General features: G+C 39.0%; 1 protein-coding gene across 1 annotated transcript in view; it reads left to right on the forward strand.

The window, feature by feature from the left end:
• Nucleotides 1-22,400, forward strand: part of LOC127446772 (immunoglobulin superfamily member 3-like) — a 200,510-nt gene that overhangs the window by 110,453 nt on the left and 67,657 nt on the right. The window contains exon 3 of the mRNA XM_051707964.1: nucleotides 17,948-18,367. Within this exon, the coding sequence (XP_051563924.1) occupies nucleotides 17,948-18,367 (420 nt within the window). The remainder of the gene's footprint in view (nucleotides 1-17,947; nucleotides 18,368-22,400) is intronic.

Below are 22,400 nucleotides of genomic sequence, written 5' to 3' on the forward strand. Positions count from 1 at the left end.
AAAGGCAATGCTACCAAATACAAACAAAGTGTATGTAAACTTCTTACCCACTTGGAATGTGATGAAAGAAATAAAAGCTGAAATAAATCATTTTCTCTACTATTATCCTGACATTTCACATTCTTAAAATAGTGATCCTAACTGACCTAAGATAGAAGGAGAAGAAAGCCTTTATTATTGTCACACATTACACATTTTTTGCATATATACAGTGAAATTGTTTTTTTTTTTTTTTTTTTACATATCCCAGCTAAGCTGGGGTCGGAGTGCAGGATCAGCCATGATATGGCGCCTCTGTAGCAGATAGGGTCAGGGGCCTTGCTCAAGGGCCCAACAGTGGCATCTTGGCAGTGCTGGGGCTTGAACCCCCGACCTTCTGGTCAGTAACCCAGAGCCTTAACCGCTGATCGATGTCAGGGAAATGAATCAATATTTTATCAACACGATACTGTAATGAAATTCTAATGTCAAGAATTGATATTTTTAGTTACGTTCTTCACAATTGTGTCAATATTTTTGGGTTTACCACATTCAGTGCAAGTGTGTGTGAAGATGAAACGTACTGTGGCATTAGATCAACAGACACTCAATTATTCGTATTTGACCAAAATGCAAATGAAGAGATTTGGAGCGGTGAGAAATCCCCATAGAATTACCACATTTGCTCCAAAATAACAGAGAAATACTCTATTCTTCTCTTCCGGACATGTGTGAGGTACATTTGTTGACACTGCATCTACACTGGAACTGGCTGATGACATGTTGCGCCGCAGTGGCTTGAGTCTGTCTACAACAAAAGCGATTTAAGCTGTATGTCATCAAAAAATGTTTACTAACACAGATCAATCAGCTGTCAGCTCAATGCTAGACTTCAGCAATGGTAAATAAAATTGTTGTGTTTCAGATGGATGAGATAGTGAAGTGACTTATGTACAGTAGCTCTACAGCATGAAACGAGGTGTCCGTCAACTTGCTCCAAAAGAAGCTTCCAGTGTAGACTGCTGCTTTGATTATTAGAGTGATTTAGTTTTGTCCAGTGTAGACAGGATGTGAGGTGTACCGTAAGATTCTTCCTCCTTGTCCTTCGGTATTTCATTCTCAGTTGATCAGTGCAGATGTCAGTCCCCTTAAACTACATCTGTCCATGTCTCTCTCGCTCTTGTCCCTGTCTCTCATCTGCATCAGTATAAACAAACACAGTGTGCTGATGGTTACTATTGTTTTCTCTGACTGGAAGAAGCCGGGCTCAAAGACGGTGTCAGCTTTAACAAACACGCTGGCTGTAAACAAACCAAACTTGAAAGATTTGCCCTTGAAAACAATGAGCTTATAGTTTTGACTCTTCTTTTGGGTTTTGTCTGCATACGTCTATTTCCTCTCTTTTTGGCACTTTAGGCCTTTGATGACTCATCTTCCCGTCTCTTATATCATTTGTGTTTTTCTCTATGGCTCACATTTTCTCGTTAGTTTCATCTTTCTCTGTCCATGATTGTCTGTATCTTGTGAAGCACTGAATTGAGTGTATGCAACCTGCACTGGAGTGGCATGGTTAACTGTAATTACATTATCAACCATAAACCAGAACCATACTGATGTATTAGGCTGATTAATTATTTTGGCTATTTTGAGATTACAAGGAATATTTATATTGCATATTTAAAGAAATGTCACTTTGCACTTCGCAGCAGATGCACTGTAGGATAGATTTATAAACATACACTCACTGAGCACTTTATTATGAACACCTGTACACCTAATTATTCATGTGATTATTTAATCAGCCAATCCTCTGGCAGCAAAATGGGCAAACGATTTGATCTCAGTGATTTTGACCGTGGCATGATTGCTGGTGCCTGACGGGCTGGTTTGAGTATTTCTGTAACTGCTGATCTCCTGGAATTTTCATGCACAACAGTCTTTAGAATTTACTAGAGAATGGTGCCAAAAACAAAAAACATCTAGTGAGCTGCAGTTTTGCAGATGGCAACACCTTGTTGATGAGAGAGGTCAACCGAGAATGGCAAGACTGGTTCGATCTGACAGAAAGGCTACAGTAACTCGGATAACCATTCTGTTCAACTGTAGTGAGCAGAATTGCATCTCAGAATGCACAACACCTTGAACTTTGAGGCAGATGCACTACAACAGCTGAAGACCATGTCGAGCACATTATTAGAACAACATTGTTCCTAATAAAGTGCTCAGCGTGTGTAGATATTAATAATCCTATAGTGTGAATTTAAAATGTTTGAAATGATTGATTTATAATTGATGATGCAATTATGATTGCAAATGTGATTACTGCAGCCATGTTGTTTATGTCGCAAAGCTGCATGGGATTCTGAGTTCGTAATAGCAAAGATGGCTATAAGAAATCTTCCGCATGTTGCCCCAGAAGTGGTGAAAATGAGTATTGGATGAACTGGTAGAAGGCTCAAGACGACTAACTTATTACTTTATACATTCTTTGTTTGATGTCAAAAAACACTGCTGCATCAAAGTCTCTCTCTCCGGATCAATGGTAGTACGAACAATGTCCTGGATACAGATCACATCGGTTTGATTGCACACCTCAGGAACCAACCTACAGTGACCAAATGGCGAAATGGTTAACAGAAGTTGGAGTTCCCTTATGTGTCAGTTCTAAAATTTGCTGTCAGCTCCAATTTGCTGCCATTAAATTATTACTGTTTGTATATATCTGCGTTGTATTGTCCTTTAAGCCACACTGCTTTTCAGATATCAGCATAGACCATTAAAAAGTAAAAACATCAGTTGACCACTAATGCTAATCAACACACACATACACACACCTGCCTGTGAACTTTTGCTGGTACAGCAGTCCAGATCATATTCCTCGTGTGTGCTCATTGATAATTCATCGGAATACCAGTGGGACATACTTCAGACAGGGAAAATAGTACGATTGAAAAGGGCAGCTAACCTTGCAAATTGCTCACTATCAACCTAGAGCTTTATTTTTTTACTCAATGGAAATGACATTTACCTCTTTACTGTCTAAACAGAGTGGATTATATTTATATCTCTGGAAGAGAGAAAGAGTTATTTTGCACTCTTTAGAGCTCTGTGGAGGATCATTAAGTATTATTGAAATGTTCATGATTGAGTGTTTGAACTCCTGAATAAGCGGTAAGTGTCGCTTGAGTGGTATGTGTTTCTGCCACGGTTCTTGAGCGGGTGTAGATCAATCTTGTTGCATGTGTTGTCACTGAGGGTGGGCTGTCACGCATCTCTCCGCAGAACACCAACAGAATGTTCCCTTAACCCCTGTCCGAGTTAAAGACAGGAATTACAGCTTCCTCTCTGGAGAGCGCATCTAAATGTTTAGCTCTTTATGACCGTGCTTGCATCTTTGAGAAGAAGAGAAGAGGGAAAACTGAGGGCTGGTTTTGAGTGCAGATCTCATTTTAGTCTGGCATACTAATGTCTTCCCCTGGGCAGGGTGGGTTAAATGGCAGCATGGAAGCACTTCCAAGTGCTCACAGTGCTCTATACTCAGAGCAGGCTTCTGGAAAGCCTTGTGTGATTGCACAAAAATCACTGGATAGTGACTAATGACTCCAGAGGTTGAGAGATTATTTATTTTTAGTTTTTTCAGTGCTTGTTATGAATTGAGATCTCTTGAGCCTGATCCATGTGATTTTTTTCTGTTTGCTGTCAAGTTTCTCCATGGCTACAATTTCAAGATTGTGTGTTGCTATGCTCTGTTTTCATATGTGTGTGCTCTGTAATGATTGTGTGCTCATTTGATCAGTATCTGGTTTGTCCTGAAGCTGTTGTCCGTTGAGGAAGCCAATTAGGTATCCCACTATTCTCTCTTTCTCTCATGCTCTTTTTCATTAAAAAAAGTCCTTTAATCTGTGAATTCTGTGATACGTAAACTTAATATGTAAGCTGTAACATTGTGTTTTGGCTCTCTAATCTGATTGGACAAGCACAGTTCCATAAGTGCTGATATTTAGTATAGTGCTCTGGGATGCTTCACTGTTTGTATCACTTAAAGTTTCTGTGTTCACGGCATCCCAGACAGCCTGTTTGCCTTTAGTTGCTTAGTGACATGCAACGGTTGGTCTTGTTTTGGCTATTTTAAACCACAAATTGGCAAAAATGAATAAAATATATGTCCATATTTTATCTGATGTAATTATAGGGTTGCTATTCCAATATACAACTTTAATTTCTTGTTTATTTACCTGGTCATGAGAAATTCATCATTTAAGCAATATCAAACTCACAATTGTGCTGTTGTATTAAATATCAGCACACCTCGTTCCTATGGCCAATACTGATACCACAGCAATACTGAAATTTGGTACAACAGCACTCTTTCTTATGTAATCATGCTTAAATAATGAACCTCAAATCACCAGTGCAGGAGAAAAGAAAAGGAGAAAAAGCGTCCCCTTGCATAGGAATTCATCACAGTCCTCCATCTACCATCCAATCCACTTTTCATTTAGTCCTGTGGATGCGTTTGTGCGAAAGGAACAGCATATCGATGTCTAGCAAAACATCATACTTTTTCTGCCCTTGTGATGTTGTCTTGTTCCTCCTTTCCCCTTTACATCTCAGTACTCTGCATGATGTCATTCAAAACCATTTTAATCGAACTGTGCATTAAACAAAAAGACCTGTGTGAGTGTGTGTATGAATAACGAGTGAGAGAGAGAGAGAGCAGTATTGTGGGGCAGAGAGGAAGGGACAAGAAGACAAGGTTGAGTTGAAAGAGACTTTAATTTATAAAGTCTTGCAGCACACTGAGCTGATGTCTGACAGACAGTCTGATTTGGTGTCTGTGCATATGTCACATGTTGCATGAGACTGAGAGTGAATAGATGTATCGTTTCCCTCTCTTTCCACTGTGCTTTTGATGTGACAGTGAATAGCTCACCCATTGTGTGGGATGTGAAGTTGCTGTTCTGACGACCCCTTTTAAATCTTCTCCATCCCTGTCTATCTACTCACCTCTCTCTTTCTCTCTCTCCTTCAGTCACACTTTGCCTGTTATTTTCCTCCTAAGCCACTGTGTGATTTGCTGGCCAGAAGGAAGACTGTTCACCCTTTGAAAGAAGGTAGAGCAAGGGACAACAAAGACAGAAAGAAATTAAATAGATAATGGGATGGAGTGACTCTGGGCCGGTGAAGGATCTGAAGGGAGGAGAGGCGTTTTGTTTATATAAGCTCCAAAACCTAGTGAGCTGCCTACAGAGGCAACATTTTAAGGTATCATGGGGGCACCCCCAATGTGAAGGCTTTTCCAAAAGGTAGGCTTTAGCTTGGCAACATGCCGTTTTCAAACTCTGTTTAGTTGTATTATAATTTATGATGCACTCAGATGAAGAGAGACATTACCCGGTTAGTAGTATTCCATGCATTTTCAATGAGAACACACTAATCATGCTACTTACACTGGTGTAGAATAGTTCACACAACTTTGGGACACAGATTTTTCTCCCCAATTTGGAATGCCCAATTCCCAATGCGCTTTAAATCCTCGTGGTGGCGTAGTGACTGGCTTTAATCCGGGTGGCGGAGGATGAATCTCAGTTGCCTCCGCGTCTGAGAACGTCAATCCTCGCATCTTATCACGTGGCTCGTTGAGCGCGTTACTGTGGAGACATAGGGCGTGTGGAGGCTTCACGCCATCACCGTGGCATCCACTCACAACTCACCGTGCACCCCATCGAAGAGGTTACCCCATGTGACTCTACCCTCCCTAGCAACAGGGCCAATTTGGTTGCTTGGGAGACCTGGCTGGAGTCACTCAGCATGCCCTGGATTCCAACTCGCGACTCCAGGGGTGGTAGTCAGCATCAGTACTCGCTGAGCCACCCAGGCCCCCTCCTTTTCGCTTCTTTTGAGGAGTGCTGTTTGTGTGGAGTTGCTGTCTCATGAGGTTTCAATTGGGTTAGCATGCTACCGTACAAGGTTGTGTTTTGGATGCTGGTGTCCTAGAAAAGCTTCTTAACTAGCTTAAACTTCAAGACATCTTTGGTCAACCAGATTCTCAGAAAGACCATGCTGGTGACCAGCATTTTTAGCTGGGGATCAGCATGGCTATGTAGATCCACCAGCTAGACCAGCACCATACTAGCAGTGATGGTCAGTAGCTTTGCTACAAATAGCGAAGCTTAACTACATTTCTAATTAGCAAGGTAGTAGTTTTTATACAGGAGTGTGTAAAGGAAATTATGTGCAAATGGAATGGGTTTGTAGAGGTAGTATAAATATGAAAAATTAAATGAAAAAAGTGATTTTTCATATTGAACACATGGGTTTGAATAGGTAGCATGTATAAATATGAATTTACATGTTTTTTACATGCACATTTTATATTGCACCATACTGTATATTTGTATACTGTATTTTACTATATTGTACTGTGCTATATCATGACTTCAATAAACATCATGTGAATTAGCCTTTTAGATGCTTTATCTATGACAGTAAATGATGTATCTACTTAAATGTAGCTAATTTGTAGTGTAACTTGCTACTTTCTCTGAAGTGTAGCTTTTAGCTTAGCTTAACAAATTTTTCTGTTGGGTTGTTGGTAGCTTATCTAGCTACATTTTTTGAGTAGCTTCCCCAACACCGCACACTTGCATAAACCAGCCTAGACCAGCATGAAAATTCATACTGGTCTATGCTGGTTTTAGCATGGACACCAAACAACACAGTGAAATGCCCCCTTCAGAGCTTCCCTTGTGTCCATGATAGACTTGCATTTCTATGCCATTAAGTGTCGTTCTTTCATCTCATGTTTTGATGATGTTGCTTCATTATTGAGAGGAAGAAAGCTTTTGAGAGGGTGTTTCCTGCTTAACCCTCCTCCTTTCTATTTTTTAAATTAATCCTTAACTTGTTTGCATTTGCATTTACTGCTGGATTATGTTAATTGTCAGGCTTCTCTTGGCGGAGCGGCTGTTAGATACTGTAACAGAGACGAGGTTAGCAGAGAGTAGCTCATTGCTGGAGCATCAGGAGGGATCAGCACTCACTCCTTAGATTTTGTCTTCACTCATCTTCACTTGGTGCAAGTTAACCTTTGTTACTTGTGCAGATTGCTTACTTGTACAATGCTGGTAGGGAATAGTGGATTAGCACCTGACATTCTCATGCCTTTGGTAGTGACCAATGAGGTTTTTCTTACCTTTCAATTAATGCTGCGACACTGCAGTGCAAACCATGCAGCTTTTAAGTTTCTGTTCTAAAGAATTCAGCCAAAATGTCCACACTAATAATTTTTCGTTTGAAAATATTTTCCTTCACCAAAAATGGAACGTTTCGAAAAGCCCTCCATTACTGTATACTTTGAAAAATTATGATGTTAGGAAACTTAAAAAAAAAAAAGAGTTTTCAAACGAAAATGGATTAGTGTGGATGTGGCCACAATCTGTGAAGTCTCAATCCACTATTAGTCAAATATCTTTTGGTGATACAAATTTTCTGTTCAGAGTCCACTAAACTTGAAATTTTATGCATTGGGAGGCAGCATTTCTTTGCATGAGATTGCATTTCCAGTTTCCCAAGTTCGTTTAAATAGAAGTGAATGGAACGCAGAGTAGTTTGACCGCACCTTCACTCTCAAGATCTGAAAAGCCGTATTTTGCCATGATGGCCCAACAAATGTGGCTAAACATTTTGTCCCTTTCCTTTTACTCCACTAATGCAAATACATGTTTAAAAAAAAAAAAAAAAAAAAACTACCGCAAGACACTAATTGTCTATGGTGTAAATATTAATGCTCCCATGGTGGTCCTCTTCTTATTTCGGCAGGCTTCATATTGATTTGGTGCCAAAATTAGCTGTTGCAACATGTGTCAGGGAATCGGTGTGAAATATCAGAGGCAGTCATCTAATTGATCGCCCATGTTCAATTTCTAAGCCTTGAGTGTGACAGACAAGTGAGGGTGGTGAGATTTCCCCAACCGTTCCCTAAAATGGAGTTTCAAGTTGATAAGTGGGCAGCTGGCTACTGAGGGAATCCATGGGGCACCTGAGTTATGCCGTCTGCTCTGTTCAGGGATTCCACAAAGTTTAACAAGCCTCAGCTGCACACTTTAGTGCATTTGTCTCTGTTAGTCTTTTAGTGAATAGATGTCAAAGAGACAGACCAGTGTGGGGGATAAGAGTGTTCTGAACAGAGATATCAGACCAAGTGCAGATCTGTGCAAGCTGAATGTTGAAGAGTCCCCTTGCCCTGCATCTTGCCTTTGAGTTTGAGCTCCTGGCATGACACCTGCATGTGACCCCAGATAGGGGTGGCAGAATGTAAAAGGAATTAGGACAGGAAGGAATGACAGTTAATACCATTCGACGGAAAATATTCTACTTTACATTTACAATTTAAAACATCTGAAATCAAGTAAACAAATAAAAAATGTGAAAATATTTAAATGAGATGAATTTCATTTGTGAAGTATTTATTTGGCTGGATTATCACAAATTAGGAGGACGGTAGGGGGTCAAGCACAAAAACTAACTCTCACTCTCGATAGAGATCAAAATGTGCAAGGAAACAAAATAGATTTTAGGGACTTTGCTGTAGGTCAACCATGGGACAAAACTATGAATGTGATAGTTAAAATGATACAACAGTTTGCAAATCTAAGATTCTGATATTCTGTTCAACCTTTTAAAAATAAAGTGAAATCAGACATTGCCACCGAATCCAGGACTGCTTAGAGACCTTATATAAATTCATAGCTATTTATTCTTACAAGGAATGTTTCTGGTTTAATACAAGTTAAAATATATTGATGGTGTTTGTGGCATAATGTTGATTACCACAGAAAATAATTTAGACTCTAAACTCTTTGTGAAGAAAAAAAAAATTGCGTTCAGTTAAAGTAAACGGGTCCAATACACAAAATATTAACTACACACTGTTTCAAAAGTACAGCCACAATACTCAAGCATAATACGTTTTAACATGACTCTAGTGTGATAAAAACCCCTGTGTAAAGCTATCCAGTATTTTAACCTCTTTGTCTTGACAACAGAAGTAAACCCTTTAGGTCTAAATCGTGGTAACTTGAACTTAAGAGTTGACATGACAACGTGTTCTGTTTTCATCATTATCTTCTTGTTTTGAACAAGCCATTGTGTTATCCTGTCCACGATGAGACGTACAGACAAGACGCGATGAAACAAGTGCTTCTGTAAACAAACAACTTTTTTTTTGCAGCACGAGTAGCAGTACTGCGGCCAATGTGATGTCCAGTTATTGACTGCGGTCCATTCTGAAAAGTAATACTGAGCTCACCACATTGTTTAGTGTAGAAGTCTGCTCCCATATCTGGGCCAGGAACTGCTGTCAGGTCCGCATGTGATTTTAAATTCTCTGCTGTATGTGAGCTCATGTGTGAGGCAGCACAGTGAATGGATTGTAGCATTCCTTCTCATGAAAAATGTGTATTAATGCTTAGAATCGAGTGACATATTAGTATAGTGTATATATACTGTATATAGTACTCTATTACCAACCACAACTGCAGTTTATGCTTATACCTCATATTTTATGACATTGCTTCAAGTTTCATTTTTAAACTGGAAGAACAAAATAGCTATAAAAAAAACCCAACAACAACAAGTAAGGAATTATTGACTCCGGCCCGTTGAGTTGTTTAAAAATAATGCACACCCGAGGTGGTGATGCACCTGGAGTGTGCATTATTTTTAAACAATTCAATGGGCCGGAGTCAATTATTTCTCTTATACCACAGTTACCACACCTTAAGACATCGTTCAGGGTTGTATCTCAAGACATTTTCTGGTTTTCGTCCCTAAAATGCTCTTGTGAGTGGAACTACTTTCTTCAGCCACATATTCAGCGTCTTGCTTTAATACAGTCGGAGCCTTCGTTGCGTCACGTTAGAACTAGCAAGGAGGCTTGTGCTGCTTTACTGGAGCACTTACTGGAGTAACAAGTTAGTGTGTTTGTGCATGTGTGTGAGAGTTAGCATTTGAGGGATCAAAAGAGGGAAACTCAGAAAATGAGAGAGATTGCTTCTGGGATCACCTTTTTTGTTGCATCTCTCGTCAGAAGTAACATCGCTTAAAAATCAGCATATTCCCGTTATAAACCTTAACAACTTTTTTTCATTCCCACTGAGATGCAGGAGTGCGCTGACATGACGACTCTGTTTTTCTCTCACGAGTATGTTTGGGCCTTAAGTGTGTGCGTTATGCGTATAATGTGTGTCCACGAGTCTGGGAGTGTGTGTGTGTGTGTGTGTGTGTGTGTGTGTGAGAGAAAGAGAGGGGGAGCGTGAGGGTTTTTCCCAGAGATATCTCAGATCATATAGAAACTGTTGTATTTATCAAGTGTATCTTGCTCTGATACAGCTCAAGCCTTTGTTGCTAATTCGAAAACGTCATGTTTGAACCAGCAACAGAGGCTTGCGCTGCTTCTCTCTCTCTCTCTGTGTTTGTGTGTGTGTGTTTAAGCGAAACGGGGGGAGGCGGTGCTTTCCACTACAACTATGTGAGGCTGATTAGGGCGAAGTGTATTGAAACATTAAATGTTATTTCGGATAATATAAATTGTTGTATTGATCAAGTCGTGGAGGTGCGGCTCTATTTGTCGGTTGCGACTGGAGTCTCGGTGTGTGTAAGTGCAGGGGAGACGAGGGAGCACGAGGGCTCTTTTTAACCGAAATTGAAATATATGTTGGATATTTTAGACATTGTTTGACATTCTTAACCGATTTACTTTAACCAATGACTTTGTTTTAATTGGTTATTTTGTTTTGGTAGCCTGTAGGGCTCTTTGAAATAACTGAAATAATTTGGCGAAGTGATATGGAACCGTTATGCGGTCAAGACATGGAACTACTTTATAGCCATGCGTTTACTTGAAAAATAATTGCACACCTTAGAATGTCCATGAACCAATCAGAATCAAGCATTCAACAGACCCGTGGTATAACAAAAAATAACCACTTTCCCCTTAACAATAATCATAATCGGTGTTATACCCGCATAATAAAACCCAAGTAGGTACAAATGAAAGCTTAAGTTCTTAGGTAAAAAAACAAACAAAAATTGACTCTGTGCCAAACAACCACTGTAGCCAACTAACTCCCAGTCTTCCCTAATTATAAAACAGTTTGCAATTTCTGGCAAAAAAATAAGCAAATCATGAATTTACAGTGATTAATATTATTCAGATTTATGATTCAGATTAATAAAGATTTTGATCATATGGCCACGCCTACCTGACATCACATACTTTTATGCTGAACTCATTCCAGAAGGAATTGCAAAGCTAAGGTTGGGTCTAAGTATATTTGTGTGTGTGTGTGTGTGTGCAAGTTTTGAGTCTAGACAAATTACAGTAGTGTTTGAAATGGACTGAGATGTCTCAATCCCTCAATCTCTTTCTCTGTCAGACATGGTCTCCTGGTGAACTGAATGCAAATAGCCTGAGATTAGCCCTGTCCCTGTGTTGAAGGCCTGATTTGGCGACTTGGAAAGCTTATATAAAGTAGTTGTTTGATGCCATCAATAGCTTAATGCCTTACAAGTTAGGGATTTAATGTTGCATTGGAAAAAGCTAGCTGTTTCCATGGGACTTTGAGTAGTAGTTATGGTAACAGGCTCATTTCTGTACCATATGATATCTGATATTTAAGTATTGATTCTCTTTCCTGTGGGAAGGAAGGTTTATTGTTTTAGTATACTTTTATGCTAAGATGAAGGATGATTATTGAGTTTGCTCATTATGTCATCATAATGTATAATGATTATATTCAGTCAGAGATGAATGTGGGGGTGTACTTGATGCCAGAGTAGTGGAGATTGTCCCTCAGGTCTTCGCCTACATACAAGCACACACTCGCACACACTCCTCCACAAAGGGAGCTCTGCAAGTGTGCTCTCTCTTTCACACTCCTACACTATCATCTGCTTTTCAAGAAAAATCAGGGACACCCAAGAATAACTAGACATTAACCTGTAATCAGTTTGACCTTTATTTTACTGATTCATTTTCCTACTTTCTAAAGGGGGTTGCACACCGGACGCGACAGGCGGATGATATATATAGTGTCCTAAACAGTAACTAGTAACAAGTTTGTCTTTTAGTGGTTTAACAGCTTGAATAAAGCCTAGGTTACAAATGGAGAAATTGCATAAAAACGTTGCCCTTTCTAATCTTTCAGTTTGCCTAGTTGCATCTTTTTTGTCATACACCAACCTATAAAACTCATTCGCATCACTTTGTTTTGCTCAAAAGAGTGAAATAACTTTTAGAAGTATCTTTTGTCTGTATATTGATGCATTCTATGTGCAATACCTGTGCCTTGTCCTCAGGGTTGGGAGGGTTACTTTTGAAATTTATTCCATTACAGAATACATGCTGTAAAATGTAATTTGTAATGTATTTCATTAGATTACTCAAGGTCAGTAACGTATTCTAAATACTTTGGATTACTTCTTCAGCACTGGTCAAATTTTTTCACTGTACAGTAAGACAAAATGTTAAAAATACATTCTCTGAAAAAACTAAATATCTTATGCAGTGTTGTTTCTAAAACAAGATAAATCAAATTGATGTTGTTTTAAGGATTTTTAGATATTTTTTACAGGAAAACAATAAAAAAATTATCAAGAATATGATTTTTGCCCTAATATCAAAGGTCTTACGAGAAAAAAGAAATGATGATCTAAAGTGAATTTTCTTGATAAAAATGTATGATCGTGCTTGGTAACTTGTGCATGTAAAATAGCAAGAAATAGCATTTTAACTTAGTGTAAAGCTGACAATTTACACAAGGTTTATTTCTTTTTCTTCTGCTCCAAACTTCAAACGTACTGCTCTATCTGCTCGTATGAATGTAACACATTATAAGAAAGTGTTTCACCGCTGTTCAAATGCACTTTGGATCGCATCATTTATATGTATAAATGTTTTCCATCTGAAAGGACTAAATATTAAATGAAACAAATGACAATAAAATGCAAAGTAATCTCTTCAGTAATCAAAATACTTTTTGAATGTAACTGTATTCTAATTACCACTGATTTAAATTGTAACTGTAGTGGAATACAGTTACTTATATTTTGTATTTTAAATATGTAATCCCGTTACATGTATTTTGTTACTCCCCAACCCTGCTTGTCCTGCCTGTGAGATGACACTGTGTGGCACTTCTCATCCAGTTTGTGACCCGCTTTTTTAATATCGGGACTAACGATAAAAGGCACCATTTGTTTAATATAAAAATAACACCCAACAATGCCATCCATGCCAACAGTGGTGTTCACTGGAAAAGTAACTTACTAATTTAATGTATTGTGTTTCATTTTAAATGTAACAGACATAGCGCAACACAGAAATGATTTATCATTTAAATGTGCATAAATATAATGGAAAAAATATTCTTAATCATCATTATTATTAATTATTATTATTGATGATGCATATTATGTTTTTTTTTTTTTTTTTTTACTGTGTTAGTCTAATGGTATTTAGGTATTGTGTCAAAAAGCCAAAATTAAACAATTATTAATTTGTTATGCATATCGGTTATCAGACACTTAAAAACAAAAATTCTTAAATTATCCGAACCGTAACGACAACAAAAAAATAATGCAACAACGACAAAAAATATTGTTTAGTCTCTCATAAAAACACCCCTCTGTTTATCCTTGTCATCTTTTCTTTGTGTCTCCCCACCTTCTTTCTCTTTTTCTGTGGTGATTCATAAGGTGGTAGGTCCTTCTGCTTGTTCATCAGGGTGTGAGAGACACAGTGGGCCTCTTATTAAAAAACCCAGCGGAGGGCCACCACCTCAGACCCAGCTCTCCCTCTCAGCCTCATTTCACTATTTCCCTCTTTTATTATCACTTTCTGTCTTTGTGTCGAACATCTGTTATTCTTCAAAGCGCTGCAGCAGGAACCTGTTATTAAACAGTGCCATCTTTCCTCTGCTTTTTTCATTTCTTTCCATTGTTTCATTTGCATCGCTACCTTCTGCTGTTCGTACTCTGTCACTTTTATCTCTCTCTCTCTCTCTCTCTCTCTCTCTTTCTCTCTCATGCAGTCTTTCTCTTATTTCATTAGTTTTATGTAAGCCGTGTCCCCACCCCATCCCACTTGCTGCTGTTTCATTAATGTTGCATACCTTTTGTGGGGCTCCTTCACTCTAGCTCAGCAGTGATAATGTGTGAGCAAACAGAAAGTCGATAATTGAGCTCTCATCATGTGCATCAGCACACACACACAGACATCCCAATGTGCAGGTAAACCTCTTTGATTAAACTAGGGATGTGCAAAACATTTTTATTTTCAAAACCGACTAGTCAGTGGGTTGCCTAAAAGGCTACCCGAATAATTGGCCTTCATCTGACCATTATTAGACATGTTGCCTAGGGGGCATATACATAAGACATATTCTTACATTCATAAACAGCCAGATTACAGCAGAATGGACCAGAATGCAGGGGTCTTGAGACAAGATTTTAAAAGCTGGATGATTTTTAATTTGACATGTCATGTTAAAATGCAAGATTCGTGGTGGGATGCTCTTAAAATGATGCAACGGCCAAAGTCTGTTTAAATGTGTATTGCTTTAGTAGTGGTGCTTTCAAGAAAATGAATTTAAAGACGCAACTTTTCTAAGAGGGTTTTACCATGCAAAATGTCTAAAAGTTAAATCTCAGCACACTAATTAAAGCACTGCCACTCAAATTATCTAGATAAACTAGCCGACCTCACTAATGGATGAGTTGGTTGTTGTTGACCATCGTGACCCATCCCCAGCTAAAAAACAAAAAGATCTCTTTTTACATGTGCAATAAAGACAAAGTATTGCATATAAGACCAATTTGCTCTAAGCGTACGGTTAAAATAGGTTTAAATTTTTTCATGGCCATTCACATTGAAAGAGAGACAAAGGCTTTTATCCTGCTTTTGGTAAAAGTTTTACTTTAAGAGACAGTTTGAAGGCCTCTGCTTACTTTTTAAAATGTCATTAAGTGTCTTTGGTACAGCTGAGCCAAGACGCACATTCCATACTTCATAGCTCACAGATGATAGTTTTTTACTTTAATTCTGTAATAATTTGGTCTCGATTAGATGTTCTTCCATTGGATTGGTGTTACGCAATCTTAAGTGAGATACATGCATACTTGCTTGTATTTCAGATGAGCATGTACTCCTGGCACATCTAAAACCATTTTACCAGTGGTGACAAGGTGTATCATGCACCAGGAGCATTACATTACATGCTGCCAGAACAGTTCCATTTTCATGCCTGTCCAAAGGTTGTCTGGATGATAAGGCTGGGTGCGTTTGCATGGGAACCCTATTCAGTGTTGGAGGCATGCAATGCTGGATTCAAGTATGGGGTGATGAAGTGCAAGATACACCAGATGTACCTCATCACGCACTGCCAGCAGTACTCCATTTTCATGCTACTCCTCTTGGCCTATTGTCAACCTGGAACTGGGCCAGTGATTTATGGGCTAGTTGTATGAAGATTGAACAGTGGGCAGATCTTTCATAACCTTCTGTAGTATATTTCACTTGCCATCAGTTAACACATACACTGCTATTTTTCACTTTTTAGAACACTAGTGTAGTCCTTAAAACTATGGAGTAACACAAATGTAAGTATGGGAATTATGTATTGACCAAAAAATTGAAATAATGTTTTAGCTATTTTTTGCTTCTTTAAAATATCCACCCTTTGCCTAGATTACAGCTCTGCACAATCAGCTCTTTGTACTCTCAACCAACTTTGAGTTATGCTTTTTAAACATTATTGAAGGAGTTTCAACAACCTACACGAAGGCCATTTGTTGGCTGCCTTTACTTCACTATATGGTCCAACTCATAAAAAACAAAACAAAAAAAAAACAACATAAACTGAATCAAGAGTGTCCAAACTTTTGATGGTAGTGCAGATTTTTGTGTTATACTTCTTGCCTTACATTGGCACAATTATATTTGGGAAGTTATATAAATTATTTCACCTTTCTGCTAGAGTTCAGCAAAAGGATTTGTCAACATCTCCTGCTGAGATCTAAAATAACTATAAAATTATATTTCGCTACAGAAGTGCTGTATTTATATTTATTTTATTTTTTGCACTGTGTCCTGGACAAGCAAAAAAAAAAAAAAAAGAGTAATGGGAGCCACTGGTAGCTGTCAGCGCCTCATTCAGATAAATATTGTTTGCAAGATGTCATACAGGTTTATTTCTAGGATTCCAGTTTGTCATGAAAACCCGTTTCTTGCACACTGTTGTCAAAGCTGTTTGTTTTTTGTTTTTTTTTTGCGAGTGAGAGGCATTGTTCCTAGACTGAAGATCTGGCTAGTGCTAATCAATGCAGGCACCACACGAAGACATCTAGCGGTAATGGAATTCAGAATATCGTGTTGTTGGCTTGGTGCTAAAGGATGGAAGCCTGGTGTCACAGATGTGCAGGAAATCTGGAATTCTGAGCAGGAGAGCAGCATTGCACTCAAAAGGGTGTGCAAATCCTGCTTTCTAAAACAGGATGTATTTTAAAGATATGCATTCATGCCTCCAATAAAAAAATGGATGAAATGACATCAAATAGTGTGTAAACTACATTAATTTGCAGTTACAATCTGCACTACAGCGGGTTTTTGCGTAGTCGAGTAACAGACTTACACAATGTTCAGGCTTCAAATAAAGCAACTTCTAGCATTTCTGGTGGCTTTTTATAAAAATTCACCATACCTGGTTTTTTGCCCGTACATATATTTAAGAATGTATATCTAATTCGCCAGTTACCTCTGGCTTTTGGAGCACATGTACAATGGTGAGGCCAATTGTGGTCCGATTAACGAGTTAATATGCTGGACGAAGCCGAGCTACAATCGCATTTTGTAGGTCTGTTAGTCCAACTTTGCAAAAATCGGACTGGTTCTATTTCAGTCAGACTAAAGCGCTTACTTAAAGCATTAAAATTCTTATTGTAGTCCAACTGAAATCGAACTTTTAAAGTGCCTGTAAATGTACTTTAATGTAACCTACTTTAAAGTAACACTGCACAACTGCAACACATTTCAGAGGGAGGCAGCATCTCTTGCCTCCCTTGAGCCCATAGTGCCCTCTTTAAGGTCCCAATGAGGTTGTTAAGATGGCATAAACGTTAGAGAGGAAATGGCGAAATACAGACAGAAAGTTGTGTGATAGGGTGCAGTGCCTCCTATAGCACTGTAATTGGCTGATTACTCTGTCAGTACGTTAATTGGTCCACAAATTTCGTGATTGATTGCGTCTAACTGGTGGAAATGAAAGGACTAATTACAGAGTAAACAACTTACCCACCCAACCACCCACCAACAACTTACGACATTGCACTCTCAAGAGTGTTCAGGCGCAAGGTCAATGAGATTTTTTTTCACATACTCTAGCAAGGTTTCCTTGTCAAAATCTGTGTTTGTATATTTGTGTTTATCCGCAATTGCAGGTTTGTTCCCTTTTCATGCTTCCCTAACTTCATGCAAACATGCATGTGTGCATGTACCTGCAGCAAGCTGTTTACATACTGTATGTGTGCCTATGGCACTGTACACGGAAGAATGAGAAAGAGTGTGTGTAGACTAAACCCTCAAGTGCAAAAGAGCATGTGCATGTTTCAGTTAGTGCCCTTTTCATTTAGTTTTTTGGAGAATTCAACTACATTTTATTGGAAAAGGTGCTAGAGGCTGAAGGAGGGAGTGGAAAGGTGAGAGGTTGTATAGGACGAAAAGAGGTGTGTTTTTCTTGAGGCAATAGGTTGTATAATAAGAAGGCTGGGTTTGAGCATCCCTGCAGGGGAGAATCCTGTTTAAATGTTAATGGGGCACAGAGTGAATGGCTTTGAGGGTGTATTGCATTGTTCATGAACTCTACTCTCAAACTAACCTTACCTCTCCTTCTCCTACTGTTTTCCTCTACAGTGATCCCGGACACTCTGACAGTTACGGCGGCTGCTCAGACTCTCTCGAAAGTGGAGGGGGACACTCTACAGCTGAGCTGTGAGGTCGCACGCCAGACATCACAGCACACTCATATGTCCGTGGGCTGGTACCTGCGCCCTGCTGATGACCCCACTTCTGCTCCACGTGACCTAGTCACCCTGTCACGGGACTTTGTTTTAAGACCAGGGGGACAGTACCGCCAGCGCCTGTCCTCTGGAGACCTGCGGTTGGACAAGACCAGTGCCACCACCTACCGTCTCACCATCTACAAACTGCAGCCCACTGACCAGGGCGAGTTCTACTGCGAGGCCTCAGAATGGATCCAGGACCAAGATCATTCTTGGTACGCCATGACCCGGAAAGAGTCAGAGAAGACCTCTGTCAAAGTTCAGCCCACAGGTGAGTGAGAGTTGTTTGGGGGTCCACCACTGCATCTTTATTAGAATAATCGCTCTTGCAAGTTTTAATTGGCCATTTTAAACTGACATTTGATTTAATTAACACAATACATAGAAGAGGTGTTGCTCTGTTTGTTTTAAACCATTGTTCCGCATCTCTGTGTTTTCAGAGACGTGCTGGAGCGCAGCATTTTTTTTATGGTACTGAAAGTGCAGGCAGTGTACTGTTGTATTCCTTTTTTTTTAGACAATATCTAGTTAAAAAGGACTTTTAAAAACACGCCTCAAGTTACCTTTTCTGTTCTATTTCTAGCTTTTTTTTTTTTAGCACAATAATATTTTTGGTCTGAACAGCCCTTAAGGCAGTTACACTGTTGTGTACCTTGGTGTCGATTGTTCAACTGATGAAAATAAAAAAAATATGACTTTCCAGAACTTTTCCAGTGGACAAAAATAAGACCTGAACTAAACAGTAGGCTACAACTTATTGAACAAACTTCACTCTACAGCCTTGGTTGTATCAAATTAAATATGACATTCATTTTGGCTAAGGTCTATTAGAGACAATTTTGTCAAACAGTGTCCTCCTCTGAAGAACAAAGAACTACTGGATGTGTATTTCATTTCAATCTACAAGTTTACCCAAGTTTACTCAAACCACACCAAATGACACAAACATACCATCCCCAAGGTCTTGCTGGCTAAAATAGGACATGTATCACTTTGCTTCTCTGCAGACACACTCGTACATGGTTTGTGAGCTGATCGCTTTCTAAAATGTAACTTGTTGCAAGAGTCCCAGAGAGGTGGTGTTTGATCCTCTTAACATTGAACCCCCATCATCGAGGACAGACCAGGTGTCAGCTCTCACGAGTCCACTCCATTCATTGATGATATCATTATGGTGGAGGTTATCATAGAGCACAGGATATTGAAGTCTTAGTGGTGTTTCTCCATCAGGTAATGAACCAGTCACATCGATTCATCAGACTCCAACACGGCTGTGAAATAACACAGAGTAAACACCAGCCGTTGACTCTTTCTAACATCTGCTTGATGACCAACACCATTAAAGGGATAGTTAATCCAAAACAGAAAATTCTGTCATTATTTGCTCACACTCATGCATTCTAAACCTCTATGATTTTCTTTCTTTTGAGAAATATCCTGTCCATTCTTTTCCTTATAATGAAAGTGAATGGGGACAGGTGCTGTCAAGCTCCAAAATGATGAAAAGATATTCCATATTCCAAGATTTCTTAAGCCAAGAGATAGTTTTACTTGATGAATACAATAAAGAACAACAAAGAATATGAAGAATAATGACTCAAATTCAGATCATTACACATAAACAGGACTTGCAAGATGGTGCATGTGTCATATGGACTACTTTTATGATACTTTTACGGTGCTGTTGTTGTCATTTTGTAGCGTGACTACAGCAAACCCCTTTCACTTTAATGGTTAAGAGCAGCAAGGATATTCTTCAAAAATATTGTTATTTGAAGGAGAGAACATTGTGAGAAAGATCACAACATGAGGGTGAAGAAATGATGACAGAATTTTCATTTTTGGGTGAACTATCTCTTTAACACAATACAGCGGTGTCATAGATCTCAACTTTTCCTCCCTCACCTTCTCTGGGATAACCATATTTCATGGGAGAGAGAGGCTGGGGCAGAAAAATTTCTCTCTCATCTCTGGCTTCAGTCCATTACTTTCCAATTTATTACAGAGGCCTTGGTCCACTCGGAGTGTAAGACGGCATGTACAGCAGACGTGAGCCCTGTCTCTGTCTGACTGAATGATCACAGGGCTGTAACTCGATCTCAGAGCACACTGGCAGTGCTTTGATGGGAATGGCAGGTGACAGCACACCTCCTCATCAAAAACATGGCATGGCAGAAGCTGTGAGAGGCATTCTACCTTGTTATTGGCCAAGAGTCCCAGGGGGTGGCCGCATTAGTCAGTGCAGAGATCAGTTGTGATTTTAGGGCAGGGGAAGGATGAGATGGATCTCCCAAAAGCACTTCTTGACCACTATGTGATTTGCACAGTTGTAGAATCAGGGTGAGATAAATGCAGACCATACCTGCTTCTCATAGAGGCATCGCATAAGACGAGATACTGATGAAGACCACTTCACTTGTGGATGTCCATTTCACTTGTCCATGTTGCAGAGGTTACAGAATGGACAGTATTTTCTGAAAACTTTTGAAATATGAGTCTATGTATTATGTAGACATTCTATAACACTTCCTCCCCAGTCCACCTAGCACATATATGGAAACTAAGTTGCAAAATTGTGTAATTCAGAAACGGTCATGGTTACTGTCAATGCCACGAGCATATTAGCATATGACCGCCCACATATAAATATCAAGGCCTATTCAGCAATTTTTCCCACTGAGATGATTGACAGTGCGAACTGCGCCAGTACGCAGAGCTTTGCCAGTCATAACAGAGCTCATTTTCATATAGAAGTATTAAAGAAACAGGAGCAAAAACTGCATATTTTAATTGTAAAGGACTGGAAGGTGGAAAATACTAAATTATGACAAACCTTAACTAACATTATTAGTATTATTAAAAGTGACATTACTTATATAATATCCAGAGCAACTGGATAAATATTATTTAAATGGTCTGTAAGCAGTGGATTTGGAAAGATTAGTTTGGATTCACATAGATATAATTTAAATACAGAAATTTTCCTCAGACATTGTTTAAATTCCCATATATACTTCTGTCTTGTGGTCTCAGAACTTTTGTTGTCCTTTTCTTTAAAAGTAGGATACAGGAAGCGTTCATTAAAAAACATTGAAGACTTTATGTGAGGTACTTTTTAAAATACATTTTTTTAAATGAATTTAAAGTGAGTCAAGGTGAAGTCATTATCTGTATCCTACTCTGATCCTTCTGAATGCGGGCCAGGCTTCACCTGAGTGAGATTCCCATTATAAGTTCCAGAGAGCATTTCAAGAGCAACACTGAGACGAGGGAAGACAGATTTGTCTTTGTAATCCCCTTATCTATCTGGCTGCATCCAAGTCCTCTTCCAGCAAGACAACATGGTCCAAATGTTCTCACCGGTGGCCTTTTAGGCATAGAAGACACAATTGAAAGTGCATGTCTGTGCAGTAGTGATTGGGGGGCTTTTTGGTGGGATCTATAGCTAGTTTGTGTATTTTCTTTTTGACTGAGCTGGACTTCGAGATATTTCACCCAAAAATGGAAATTGTGTCATCATTTACTCATGGTAAACTGCTTACCTGTGATGCAAAGTGGCACTCCATTGTAGAACTTTGTTGCAAAATAGCTTCCTCTTATTTACGCCACGGTCAAGTATTTAAAAAAAAAAAAATCTTCAGGCATTAACCCTGTGTATACTTGCTGTAGCCCATCAAATAAATATTTTAGCATGGTGAAAGTAAAATAGAAAGGGATAAATTGCCTCAAATAACCTCACTGTTGGTCTTGATAATTGATACTGTTTCACCCTTGATACAAACACTGATGTATGACACCATTACTTCTGTGCTGGGCCCCATCAAATGGTTCACGAGGGCCCCAAAAATGTGTTACGCTGCTGAAGAGAGCCGCATGTTCATGCACACTATATGTAATGCTCATAACATGTGTAAACGTTTGTGTTTTCTCTCATCTGTGTTAATATGTTTATTGCTCTGGTGAACTGTGGGGGGGAAAACAGAAGTTGTACATTTAAGCATTAATAAGACATCAAACGCCTCATTGAAGCACATACTACAGCAGATCGATGGACTCATTTTGTGGCGAAGCTTTTGGCAGTGAATCCCACACAGCAGCTTGTATTCACACAGCCTACTTTCAGCTATTACTGCACCCACACACACAACACAATTGTCTCTTTCTTTCTCTCTCTCTGGTTATCTGTAGTATAAATCTATTATGCATACAAAATTCAAATCTAATGGCGTTATTCAAAGAGTGAACTCTCAAACCTGACATTTACTACACATTCTAAATTCTTTATTCATTTTACTTTGAAAATA

This window comes from Myxocyprinus asiaticus, chromosome 10, assembly GCF_019703515.2.
Source record: "Myxocyprinus asiaticus isolate MX2 ecotype Aquarium Trade chromosome 10, UBuf_Myxa_2, whole genome shotgun sequence".
NCBI lineage: Eukaryota > Metazoa > Chordata > Actinopteri > Cypriniformes > Catostomidae > Myxocyprinus > Myxocyprinus asiaticus.